Raw genomic sequence first — 14286 nt, 5'->3', positions numbered from 1 at the left:
TTTTCTTCTCCAGGATGGCTGAAGATTTTCTACCAATGCACTTTTTTCAGAATGCATTATGGTAACAGACATGAACCACAAGCTGAAAAATAGCCCATTGGGCCATTCTATCCTGTGCCTAAAAATGCCACTTGATAAGAAGACTGTAAGATTAATTTTTTTTTCACTTTCTTTTTTTTTTTTCTTTTTTTCCCTGCAAGATCTGTGGAGTAAAAAGAATCCCTGTGGACATACCGAGAAAACTGCTATCCCAGAAAAAGAGAATATTCAAACTATTCAAACACACAACTACATGAAATAAAACAATAACAGATACAAAATTGCTGATCAAAAAAGAGAAGAATGGCAGGGCCTGGGTGATGAACCTACTGCTTTTAGAATCTATAACCCCCCTAAATTTAAGGAAAAACAAAACACATACATAGGTAACATAGCAAAGTTCACTGCTATCTTTGTCATCTATTTTTATAGTTAGTTACCTCTTCGAGCAGAAGCAATTATTGATTTCTTCACTAGGGGGAACTTGTGTCCAGCTTGCCTTCCTCGCACTACGCCGCGTTCCAACAAACACAATCCCTGTAATGCCTCTTTAAAAGCCTTTTGCTCGGTAATACCCAGCTTGCACAATGCAGCGATCAAGGAGCTAACAGAGGCTACACTCTTATCGCAGCGAGCAGAGCTCAGCTGCCATCCTGCCAACCAAGCAGCAGCTCGGATTGCTCATATTTTAGCAACGAAAGGAATCCCTGCATTTGCAAGGGATGCAAACAATGGAGTCGACTGCACAAGGTCGGTTGGGTTTCACGTTTGTCTTCTGCTCGTTTAGATCGCCCGTTTTTGCTAACCACTGGATACACACGAGGAAATGTAATGGTTGCTGTAACACTTGGGAAAAATGGAATTTCTTCTCTCTGTTATGCACAGCTGGGAGTTTTAAAAACCTAAGAGACATATATCCAATACTGGTTACCCTCAGACAGGAGTTAGACGCTTATGTTGAGCATACCCTACATGTTAGTATGTGAGGACAGATGTAAAATAATTACTTTCAAAATGACACTGACATAAGTTCCTTTATCAGGGCAATGCCAAGTGTGGGTTCCCATAGGTAAACAATCTCGTTGGCTGCCCTTTTTAATATTTTTCTGGTTCAATAGTTTGCTGATAAACTTGCCTTATACTTTTGCCGTCTCTTACCGATAGTTCCCTAATAAAAAAGTATCCTCCCATACAGTGGGATGAGAAGAATGAAGAACTCCATCCTTCACAACAGCAGCCGAAAGACAGGTTTGAGGGGAAACATCTGAAACACAAAGTGCTGTATTGTTTCTTTTGTGATCAAGTAGCTGAAAGCCAACAGAGTGTTACTGGAGGGAGCTGATGTGCCTTCAGTCTTTCTGTAAGTCCCTTAGGGCGTTCCGAGGTCTCTCTCATACTTCATCCTTCCTAGGGTCTAACATCCTGGTCACTTTTCAACTCCCAGTAAACACCGAGCAGTGTTTTTATAACTCTCCATGTGCAACACCTCACTGTAATGACTAATGTTGGACCTTCTACCAAGCAAAAGTCAATCACGCTGTACTTACGAGCTACGCTCTTAGCATTTCAAGCTGCCTCGAGAAGTAACAGTTTGCTGCTGTGCAGTGTCAAGAATGAATTCCTTATCCCGTTCCAGACTCCTTCTTGCAGCGGAAAGCAAGATGCTCTCCAAAAGCGCAGCTAACCACCCCCTGTGTCCTCACATACTTGCTCTTGTAAGCAAGAGTGAAGACCGAGGGGTGGTGAATAAAGAACTTCTTACATTTTCTGTTCTATCCACTAGCTTGCAAACGGAATAAAGGCAAGCAGTATTCATTTCTTCTGTGCAGGCAGGATTACAATTGCAGGAGAACTAAGCAGAAGGATTTAGGAGGGAACAGAGGTTTTATCTCCAGGCACGGCTAAGTGTTATGATAATTTAATTCATTATTCTCCAAACATCCTATATCATCTACTTCCTTTTTCCTCCCAAGTCAGCACAACCGAGCAGCTCCCCTGCTTGCTAAGTTATACACAATGTGTAACAACTGTTAAGCAGCAAGGAATACACGATTATAAACAAGCAGAAATACAAACGACTGGATGTAATGGAACTGATCATTTTTGTTCAAGACTGACTGTGTAGTTCCAAAGAAAACATGCCAATATCTCGTTGGAGCAGAAACAGCAAGTTCAGTATAGTTTGTCAGCGCGGCACCATTTGAGCCAATTTGTCATCAATTCTTAAAGAGTGTCTGGTGCTTCACGGAAAACTTCTATATATAGAGACAATCTTGCTTATAGATCATTTTTACATTTCTCTTCCACTTTTTCCTCTATTACTGCTCGGTGAAGCCAACACGCTGATCCAGGACTCAAGTCAGGGGAGCTGTCTCCTGGCTCAAGCTAATGGCAGGGGGAGAACCTAGGAGTTTCTTAACTCCTTCCTCACAAAAATTACATTTAGTGTTACTGATATCTTGGAATAAATGTTGCCGTTTAACAAATTTCTTCTTAAAAACCCTTTAAAACAGCTGCCCAGCACTCCTTTCTACACTTAGCTTAAGTAAGGTAAGAAAACTACCATCATTAACACTGCGAAGAATATAAAAAATGAGAGTACTTTAAGAAAACTTCTAATAAAAAAAATCAGATAAAGCTGAGCTCCATCTGACTGCAGAAATACCCAAATACCAGAGACAGTTTGAAGATTTCAGCAGAGCAGGAGAAATAAGTTCTGCTAGAGTTATTACTCTGCTGCAACTTTGATTGTGATGAGCATGCTTATTTATCTCAGACAGCTTTTAGGACTTTCCAATGGGGACAAGAGGTTACTATCCTGAGTAATTTTAACAGCAAAAGGTTTTCATATTAGATCTCCATTTTAACACACATACTGCACTAAAAACGCCTTTCTGTTATTAAACTTACTTCTAAATCAGCTCTAAAAATAGGCACTTTCAGCAAGGAGAGTGTCCAGATGGGCAGCTATTGCAGAAAATCCATTATATAAAACCTGTTCTAGACTATTTCTCTACAAAATCAGGTCACTGCACGTATGGCCAGCCTGCCCAGAAAAGACATGTCCTATTGTCTTCAAAGATGCTATTCAATGTGACAGCTTGCTGGATCCAGACAGCACAAATGGGTCTGCTTTTGTAGTCTAGAGGCACGGCGCCTCTGAACAAGACACTACTTTCATATATTTAAAGCTAGACCCTATTATTTTAGATTAATCTCTAGTAAAATCAGTGGAAACGTACGCCCCTCTGGCTTCCATGTGTGTGACTGTGCATGTTGACAATCACACACTGCTCCAACTCGAGTAAATGGCAAATCTCCTGTTGGCTTACGGGATGCAGGACTGGGCTGAATTCAGGCAGAACTGCCACGCGAGGCCATCTGCTCTGGATGGATGCATGTGACTCCTATTAAAGTCAGGAATAAAGGAGACGAATGCCCCTTTTAGCTGGGCGTGCTGACTTCAATAGGAGTTTGCACATTGGCATTCGAGCACCGAACTCAGCCCTCTGGGGAATGTATAGCAGTGCTTAGTTCATATCAAAACTTTCCAAGCTGACCAATTCAGAGCCTTCCAGATCGTTACTGCTGCAATGACTTCTGCTTACTTTGATTGCGTGTTCTTCCTATTGCTGATCAAAACAATTCTGGTAAGTGACAGTCGGAGGAGTGTCCTGTAGCCAGCAGCTTCTCCTAAGGACAGTCATAATGTCTAAATAACACCGGTGTTTAAATTTATGGCAGCTGTGGTTTCTTTTCCATAATTTACTTTTACACATGAGCTTTTGTTAAGAGGGTCTTCCACTGACTAAGTATTGTTTGCTTTTTATTTTGGTTCTTTTAAACAACTTGGTGATAGGATCATCCAATCACACTGAAAGGTATCAAGCAGGGAACCAAAGTTGTGCTACTTATACAGCACAAATGATTTCCTTCCAATTGGTTTGGCAAATGAGAGGATTTAATTAGCCAGAGAGCAAATTAACCCTAATCCCATTATATGAATTTATTTTTATTCACAACATTAACTTCCCTGGACAAAAGATTTTTTGAAAGAAAAGACAGACACTTTTAACAGTACTATTTAATAGCGTAGATGTTTTAAATAAATATTTTTTAATGAGAAGTGGTTTTCTTTCAGCACAGAACTCTTCTGTGATGTCTACAATGTCTTGTAGGAATGTCCTGTTTAAGCAGAGATTCACATTTAAATAGAGGTGTCTGTGTCAAAAGGAAAGAGCCAGGTTATTATCAGACAGACTGCAGGACTGCAAAGGATATTCAGAACACACTGTCAGTGTTTCTAGAAGTAATTGATTTAGACACTTCCAATGGCAATGTTATTATGGAGAGTTAATCAAGGGCAAGTTTGTGAAAATAACTTCTTGAAGTACGTTCTGACATACATAAATTGTAGCTTTTCATTCTACCAGCTGAAAGCTGCTTATCAGATTTCTTTTTCCATCAGAAAATCACCTCTAATCTGCATCTGCATAGGAAGTTTTCCTACAGAAGGATGGCTTTTTTAGTTTTACTTCTGTTCATTTTATAAGCAGCTAAAAAACAAGGAAATAGGAGGTTGAAAAATCCTTTCTTGTGACTATCGGTAGAGATTACTCTCCTCCTTTTCCTTCCCCCAATGCACACAGGTTTAAAAATTGTCAGCATTTAAGTTAATATTACAATTTTGTTTTTTGAGTTGCTAGGCAACATCAAAAAATAAACGTTCCTGCTCTGAGCTCATACTTTCATTATTCTTCCAGTGTTACAGAATTGGTTACACAAGCCTTCCGTGGCTAAGTCCTGCTACTGTTTAGCAGCACCATCATTATTTGGTGTGCTCTAAGGGAAACACACACTTCTAACCTACCTGGAAGATTTCTGCAAAGTCTACCAGTTCGATTCATGACTAATGTCTTTGCAATCTCTATTCATCTTCCCCTTAAATCACCTGTCAAATATATAACAAAAGAACATGCCAGTTTTTATTTAATAATTTTAATTGTGTCTGGGCAGAAGGCAGAGCACATCGTACAGGAACTGAAAGCATTGTTTCGGTCCCGTCAGTATTTCCTTCCAGAATGCCAGAACAGAAGTGACTTATTAAATAAAATGACTTCCATGCATAATTCTTGCTTAATAATTATATTTCAAAAAGGAAAGCTTAGTTATGCTTGCTGAGCCACCATCCCTGGTCACTCGTGTACATGAAAGATACTGCCTTTAATCATATTATCATATTATTAATCACAGTCAGCTATTGACAAAATTATTAGAACAAGTAATAAGTAAAAGGATGAGGCAACTCAAAACACTGCATGCCTTTTCCTTCATTCAGCCTCACGTCACACTCACGGTCTCAGGCTGGCAGTGGAAGCAGAAGCCTGTTGTGATTTATCTACCATCCCAAGGCTCAGAGCAAGGCTGTCCCAGGGCTTCCCCGGCTTCTTCCAACCCCAGCCAGATGCTTCACACTCGATGTGCCCTCCTGCTCTATGCACTCCTACCTCTATTTCCACCAACCTTCAATTCCTCTCCAACTCAAGAGCGCTTGCTTGTGCAGCTGCTTTTCTCCACTTCCCGAGTTTTGATGTCTATCTTGTCCCACCTTCTACTGCGTGGCTTCTGTAGGTGGAGCTACAGGGCCATCTACACAATACAATGTATAGTCTATTAATAAAACCTGTTCCCAGAAGCAATGTTATTTGTTTCAAGTTTGATTTCCTTGACAACATAATGGTAGATTACTTGCACATATCAAATTTTGGCACCGACCTGATTCCTTTGACGTCCTCTTAATCTCCCCAAAATGCCCTACCAGCTCCGCTTTGCCACAAATTCCTCTTGCCACCACTCACGCAGCTCAGACAGCACAAGAGGCGGGGATAGGATCAAAGAGTCCATTCACATCACTTACACGTGTGAAGACCACAACATTCATTTTAAAAACAACATACATATCGACAAACAAACCCAACTGCCTCCTGTGATCCACTACACCTCTCCAAAGGACTCAAGATAGTGAGAACATACCTCAGCGAGCAACACTGTGAAGCATCGGGGGAAGAGCTTCTTTCTTTTCCTTTCACTGCTGAGGTCTGTCTACTACTCTGCAATTATATCTGCACCTATTATGTAGACATCGTATATGGTAAAAAGCTGGGTTTGGGAGCTGCCATTTCTATGGCAACACACAAAATACGAAATTCTTTAAAAGCAGTTAGTTAAAAATCTGTATTCCTCAGTGTATTTAGTTTTTAAGAATAATCTAACCTTGACAGTTAACACAGAAAGGAAGTCACAGAGTCACAGAATGGCGAGGTTGGAAGGGACCTCTGGAGATCATCTGGTCCAACCCCCCTGCCGAGCAGGATCACCTGAAGCACACTGTGCATGGTGGCATCCAGGAGGGTTTTGAATACCCCCAGAGAAGGAGACTCCACAACCCCTCTGGGCAACCTGTGCCAGTGCTCTGTCATCCTCGCAGTAAAGCAGTGCCCTCTCATATTACAGAATCACAGAATGGAAATGAAATTCAAATTGTCAAGGAACTTGTATCAGCATTGCGGAGGCTTCATCTTCTTGCAATTTGCAAATAAATCTCTGCATTACCAGAGAATGCGATCTAGAACCAGACGCTCTGGTTCTGGTTATACTGCTTGTATTAAAACCCGGCTTCTGGGGGCAGAGAACATGTTCACCGCGCTGATTACAGTAATGCATTTTTTGCTGGGACTCGGGGCAATACAAAAGCCAATTACAGTAACAGCGTTATGCACATCTCTTACACGTAGCAAACCCAGTAAAACCCACTGAGAAGCACATGAAGTCCCAGATCACGTACGCAGCTGTACGTAGTCCAAACACAGTCCATCCGACCTAAGTCCAGAGCATGGACTGCATATTTTTTTTGTTAAATTATTTTATGTCTATCGTGTGGTGCATGAATGTGGTGGCAATGAGAAGTTAACTGAATCCACAACAAAAAGGAATGCATTTCAAACTATGAAAAAGTTGTTGTTTCCTTTAGGAGAATTACTATTGCTACCACATGGGAAGTTTAAATTGCAGACTTTTACAAGTCACCTTATCTACAACTAATAGACAGGCAGACGTAACCTGCTACACATCCTGACAGGAGCTGCTCCCCTCTCCCTATAAGCACTAGGAACACAAAATGAGCTCCACTTGACCGACATGAAATACAGCAAAACCATACTCCAGTCAGGTTTAAATAGGTACCGACAGTCTTTATACGTAAGTATATTCTCACAACTTCTTATGAGCACAGAAAGCATTATCTTCATTTTGCTGAAGAAGGAACACGTAGGACATTTTGACTCCACAAAAATCAATGGATATTTTTTCACTGAAGGCAGCACGTCACCCAGTAAAAAGTATCAGACATCCCAATGTATTTAGATATCTATTATGGCATTAAATGCAGTCAGAAAGCACTGACACAGCACAGTGAGAGTACATAAAGTATTGCTCTTTATAAAGCTATAAAAAGAGTTCCCCAAGATACTTGTCTGCTATCACTTTACATTAATACATGGTTGAGCTTTCAGGCACTGGGGAAAATCTCCTCCTCTGTGAAGATGCTAGCAATTTAAACACAACAAGGTCATGTCACCAAGTGTTTGGGGAGGAGTATGAACAGAGAAATAGTACTCTGAACTTCATGTATACATTAGTGCACAAAAGGGAACACATTTTAAGGAGGGAGGAGACAAAGGGAGGAGGTTTATCCCCTTCACTCCACAAGCCCTTTGCCACACACTGTTGAAAAGTGTTGAAAATATTTTCTTGTTACTTGGTGGGATTCAGAAACAAGCAAATGCATCGGTACTGTCATTAAGAATAAACTTCACTTCCACATTATGTGCTCCGTAGTATTTAGTAATATTATTAAGTCATTCATACAGCTCTACATATAGATCTAGTAGTCTACAGGCAACACGACGCTTCCATACCACATGGGATGAAACTGAAACTTGAAGAGTTCTGGTCTTACAGTTTTGCTCACTGATTCAAATGAAAAACGGGCACCTTAGCATAAAGCAAAAACCACTCCAATGGTGGCTGAGGAGAACACAGCTGAACAACTGCTGTGTTATTCAGGCCACCTGGTGGGAGCTGGAAAACATGCAGGAGGTAAAAAGTTTAATTTCAACTGGGATCTGTAGTATTAATTTCTGACACAAATGGACAAGGCTAGAAAGAAGTCCAGGACAGAAATTTGGTGTATATTGCTGTAAATCCTACTGACATCAAGGCAAACACACGAGGAGGACGTCATGATCCCAAACATCTGCTTATGGATAAAGAAAAAAATGAAAAGTTTTCAACCACTTCAGAGTTTGGAGGGAAATAAGACAGGACTTAGAAAATGGAAAACCAAACCAAACCAAAACAAAAATCACGAAGCGAACCTGATTATAAAAACGAAAATCCGTATCTCTTATGTTCAAAACTTACGAGATATAAGCACTCTTTCAATGGTGCATGAAATCCGAGAGAGATACAGGTATATCAACAGTGCAGACTGATGAAATTGCATTTTACTGTATGTCTCCACAACATCAATGCACCTGTGCCTATTACCACCACTAAGAATTGCTGCAGAGAAAGGTGGCAGAGTATCTCCAGCACAAGAACAAGGTTGGATGCATTTATTTGTCCTAAAACTTCTCCAGAGCATAGTTAGATGCTCTTCATTTCATTAATTATTCACAAAGGTATTACTGCTTTAATTTGTTCACCATGCACACAAGGCAATAAGTTTGTTTTGTAATGAAACATTGCGTTTGTAACAATATAAACTAGATGCAGCAGATTGTCTTATTCTGATGTCAGCCTGCTTTTTCTGGCTGGCTGTTTCATCAGTGTCATTGGAGCTACCCTCAGCCTTAAGCAAACTATGCTGCTTCTCCCCCTTCTCTCTCCAGTTCTTCCTCAAAGACAGAAACTGTGGCAATGAAAATACAGACTGTTTATGGTAAACATCCTAAGAAGCCATTAATTATTTTTGGCTGCTGTAATATGCAAATATGCATAATTTCTGTAGAAACTATGAAAATCTCTGCACTTCCAGTCAGATGCCACTGGGTTTGTATCAGTACATCATGAGCTCAGCAGAACGTATGCGATTCTAAGAATCGAAATACATTTCTAGTATTTCTGTCCCTTCCCCACTCCCTCCCCTAAAAGTGAAAAAGTTTTTCTGCTTTTTAGAGCAGAAATTACACTCCCTACAGTAATGATGACAACCACATGGATTCTGAACAAAAACAATAGCTTGAATGAACAAGCGCCCACTGTACTGCAAATACACTAGAGAGAAGCACTGCATTATTGCCTGGTAATACATTCACAGTTTTCCATCTCTGGCATTTACTCAATTTTCAGATACAAGTGTGAAAATTTAAGCCACTGAAAATCTATTAAGGAGAGACCACAACATAATTAACACTGAAAAAACAGCTTCTGAAATGAAAGACAAAATCAGAATAATGAGGTTAGAGGGCTTATCCTGAGAAGGCACAGATCCGGCAATGCAAATGTTACACCAACTTACTTGCCTGGTAAACATCTCTCCAGCATGGAGCCATCCCAGTTATCATCCATCCTCCTCCCTTCAGATTCCAAGCACAACAGGCTCGGGGAATGACAGGGTACCACCGTGTTCGCGCTACATATGGCTAGGTTGACAGCCCTTAGGGTGCTAATGTAGCCCGTAAAAGATAGAGTAGTTGCTCTACTTATTAAATTAGGCTGCTCTAATTTAAATTGGTTGGGATGTGGCCAAAATTCTGCTAGAACTGGCATGCTGCAGTCAGGGCTTAAATGAGTCTTTGTTCAATGTCTTCGGCTGCATGGAAAGATGCTTACTTCAGCTAAGTGTGAGCTGGAGCCTAAGCATAATGTCTTCAATACCTTCCTCTCCATGGCTTTGTGGAGTCAAGAGCCCTGACAAAAAACACTTTTTGTTTAGTAGTCCTCATGCCTTCTCCTCACAACACCACAAGTGCTCCAGCAGTTTGTCATGAAGCAAACAAGGTTGAACTTGTCTCAAGATTTGGAGCCTCAAGCTGCAGCACTAATTAATGAGCCCATATTTATCTATACTAATATATACTGCACGTAATAGTGTAACTAGCTTTTTATACGCAACAGTAAAAATACATCTTCCATAGTAAGAGAGAGCTTTTGAGGCCCCACCAAAGGGGCATGGAAATTTGGCCATAAATGAGAAAGCTCCATTATCAAAATCAGAGCCATTTTACTAGCAGTGAGTAACTAGCAGTGAGGCATGCTACGGTTGTAACACAGCTGACAGGAAGGATTAGGGATGGACTGCTTCTTGTGGAGAAAGCAAATGTGAGCCAGTCTTACCAGCCTTTTCTTGAACAAGGGAAAACAAAATACTCTCTAGAATCACAAATCAAAATCAGTGTCAGGCAGAAAGTAAGTAAAACTTACTGTTAGGGGCACCACAAGAAAACCAACATTTCCCCAGTTAAGGGAAACCCTGAATCCATCATCACACGCTTCTTCTACTGTTCAATTTTGTACTGTGTTCGAAACTACTCTTTATTAAATCCTACTGCTGTACTCTCTTCTACATCCAATTCCTGACAAAAGATTTAGCAGGAATGCTATTTGAAAGAGAAAAAAAAAATGGCCTTTTTCAGCAAACAGAGGCAGGAAGGAAACAAAAACACTATTTCCTCCTTCACCTCTCTCTTCCCCCTCCCCTTCCCCCAACACAGTCGTTTCAGGCTAGTTCTACTTCTGGATGTGATCATAAACTGGCTCAAAACTTTTGCCTTGCAGGGACAAAGCTCCACTGATTGTCTATAATGATCTACATCTCTGGCTCCTTTTTCGTTCTCTCTATCTCACAGCCTCCGCTTTTCTCACCTTCCATTCTTCTTCCTTGACTTCTTTTTCTTAGCAACCATCTGGTATATACTTCAGAGGGCACAATGGAATAACTGAAGTAGAATCACCAGGACAAGACTTATACTCTTAATTCTTTACACTTTGAAGGTATAAAGAAGGCCAGCATAATATACCAGCTAGCAATGAAAACAAAACAAATCAATAAAAAAACCAACCAAACCAAACCAAAAAGACAAAAAGAACCCCTACATCAAAAAACCAGAGAGCCTGTTAACACAGATTTCTGGAGAAATCCTGCTCACAACAGCAAAAGTTATTCTGCAATGTAAAAAACGGAGAGCATTTTACAGATTATGTTAATTAGGCTTTTTGTCCTTTCAAAATACTTCATGACTTTTTTTTTAATCATCTACACGTACTTTCTTGATGGTATTAGTCGACCTCAAAGTGATTTACAAAAGGAGTCAGTATTATGTTTCCTATCTGTCAGACAGGAAACTGAGCCACAGAGAAAAGAGATGGACCAAAGGTCAAATAGCTGACTGGTGGCAGAGATAAGGCTAGTTTCCATTTCTCCAGACTTCCACTTCAATGCTGCAGCTGATACGTCTGTTTCTCAGTCTCTGGCTGAAATCAAGTCCTCTCAAAATAGCTTTATGTAAAATATTTAATAATTGTAAAATATTACATTTACAAAAGATTTTTGTCTGGAAGTGGCACGACTTGCTACTCGAGTATATTTACATATATAGTACATATTACTTGAATAATAAAACTCTGTCTTCTCTCCTTTTAGACAAAAAACCTCTTTCTGCACACTCCAGTGAAGACTTCAATATATAACATAACAAATGCAGTGAGACACTATTTTCGGATAAATGAAGCCATCTAAGGAAGCACAGTTAAATGTTACCTACCGAATTTTTGGTCAAACCTCCATGCTGGAACGTGTGCATTGTGCTTCAAGTTGCTGTTTGTTGGCAGAGGCACGGTTACATAGATGGGGCCATTCACTGGGATTGGAGTCCCATCGCTGTTGAGAAGGTGAACGCTGACCGCAGTGACAGGGGTGAGGTCATACCTAGTGCTGTTTCCTACCAAGACAATGAACGAATATTATGACTACAGACTTTCCTGAAGTTTAAGACACGCTCATGTGGTTCAACACCACAGCATTGGATTGACATTTCTCAAGGGAAGGTAGTATTAATCTTCCTTACATTACAAAATTCACCAAGATGTATGTATTTTGGAATTTTCCAAAATTAAGTAAGTTAAAAATAGTGAAGACAAGAAAAATACAATGCAATTTCTCCTGCATATATTTTTGCACCTTCATTCATTTTAAACTAATACAGGAATCACAGCCATAATCGTGGTAAAAAAAAAAAAAAAAGACAAAAGAACACCACCTCACACAAGACTTTGATTGTATAATCCTGCATTATAATCAACACCCAAACATGCAATGACACTGCACGCAGGATTGCTCATGTTTAAAAGTGCCACAATATATTTTGTTTGGTCTTCCACTGAAATCAACCAAGCTAAATTGATAGATAGTATTATCTTATCTATGCAAGATTATTAGTATTCTGTATGTTTAAACTATATGCCAATGGGCAATACTTCACGACACCGTGGTTTAAAAAAAATGGTATAACCCTTCAGCTAGGTAAACCAAATGAATCGATAACAGAAAAATAAGGAAGATGTATTCAGGTATTCAGGAAAAAAGCTTCAGGTACTGCTTAAAACCAAGAAGATCTGGAGCTCAAAGCAATACCTGCAGAAGTCTAAACCGAAGACATGGACCTTCCAGTTTTGCAAGGGGCTTGAGCCCACCTGGGTCCGCACTGCTGCTAAAAGCAGCTGCCCTGCCTTTGTGCTGGCCTTGGTGGTTGTGCAGCTGCTAATTCTGCTGCGGGGCTAATCTCTGCATGCAAGAAAAGGAGCCTGCCTGGGATGCCTGGTTGGCAGAGAGAGATTACACCCTTCGTATAATCCTGTTGCCTGATATCTGCACTAACTGCCTGTGAAAGCACATTTTCACCCAGGTGGTGTGCCCATCAGCTACACCAAGGCGCAACAAGCAGTCCCCAGGAATATGTAGTATCTTGGTGCCAGTCTTCATTAGGGCAAATCCATTCAAGACAACAGAGGGAGTGCTGGACAATAGTATTAAGACCTTTACGATGTCTCCTAGGTGTCAAGGAATGGCCTCTGTGAAACTCAGTGCCTCACAGGGACAGTCTGCTCACCAAAGTACAGACACCACCAGGAAAGGGCAGGAGGAGCGGCGGTAGCAGAGGAAAAAAAAGACAGAACTCCTCAAAACTCCTAAGAACTTTAAATTCTTTGAATTTTGCAAGAGGTGCCAAACTGAAGACATGCGAAATAACCACAAGTAACTCTCCATGTGGCTTGTTTACAACAGTATCTACTTTGACGCACGTTTTTCCCACGTTTCAAGGAGAGTGTTGCTGTTCCCCAGCTGACAGGCCAAGGACGGATGAAAACACACACACAAGGGCACACACTTGGCTTTGATCTCCCACAAACTGAGGGGCAGGGGCATGTCCTGCAGGGGGATTAAAGTGCTGAGAAAACAGGAGCACTAAAGATTGCCTTGTAAGAGAGCCACACAGGTAACAGAGAGGAAAAACTAACAAACAAACAAACAAAAAACAAACAGAAAATAAGGTTTAAGAATTCAAATTGGGAACAGGGGAAAGCTGCCAGCCTACCCAAGCCTTTATATTACAGGCTCCAATGGTGCATGGTATCACACCCCTACAGCTTTAGAATATGAAGCAGAAAGAGAGGAGGGAACTGGTGGGGAACGTCGTTTCTTTATTCGTGATCACTCAGTCCCCTGCCTCTCCCATGTACCTGTAACTTCTGTCTGATTGATGCCTGTCCCCAGGTCACTGGAGTTGGGCCACTAAGCTTCTCCGGCTGGTATCAGAGAAATAAATTCCTCTTGCTAAGCACCACGAGCTGATCCCTTTCTGGCATATCCAAATTCCTCACGAGAAAAAGTGAAATTTCTGATTTTAGAAACATTTAGATCAATATCTACGATTAAATTATATTTTACTTATTTTTAGATATTGAAGTTTTCAAATCTTGCTTTCATTCCTGTCTCAATAAAGCATATCTGCTTTCAATATCTGCAAAAAAAATGCATATCTAGCCCCAAAAGAAGCATCCTAATGATGAACACTGCTCACGCCTTTCTTACTTTAGGTGTGCTGACACTTTGCTCAGTACTGGGCTGAAGTTAGATTAGAAGACAACGAACTTTCTGAAATCTACCGATCTCTGGCAAGAAGAAAA

General features: G+C 40.6%; 1 protein-coding gene across 7 annotated transcripts in view; it reads right to left on the bottom strand.

The window, feature by feature from the left end:
- Window positions 1-14286, bottom strand: part of FAM171A1 (family with sequence similarity 171 member A1) — an 89094-nt gene that overhangs the window by 9471 nt on the left and 65337 nt on the right. For all 7 annotated transcript variants that reach the window (XM_080583474.1, XM_080583475.1, XM_080583478.1 and 4 more), the window contains one exon: window positions 11865-12041. In XM_080583474.1, the coding sequence (XP_080439600.1) occupies window positions 11865-12041 (177 nt within the window). The remainder of the gene's footprint in view (window positions 1-11864; window positions 12042-14286) is intronic.

Source organism: Anser brachyrhynchus (genome assembly GCF_964034855.1).
Source record: "Anser brachyrhynchus genome assembly, chromosome: 2".
NCBI lineage: Eukaryota > Metazoa > Chordata > Aves > Anseriformes > Anatidae > Anser > Anser brachyrhynchus.
Note: the sequence above shows the minus strand (reverse complement) of the source record. Positions and strands in the feature narration are given on the sequence as shown.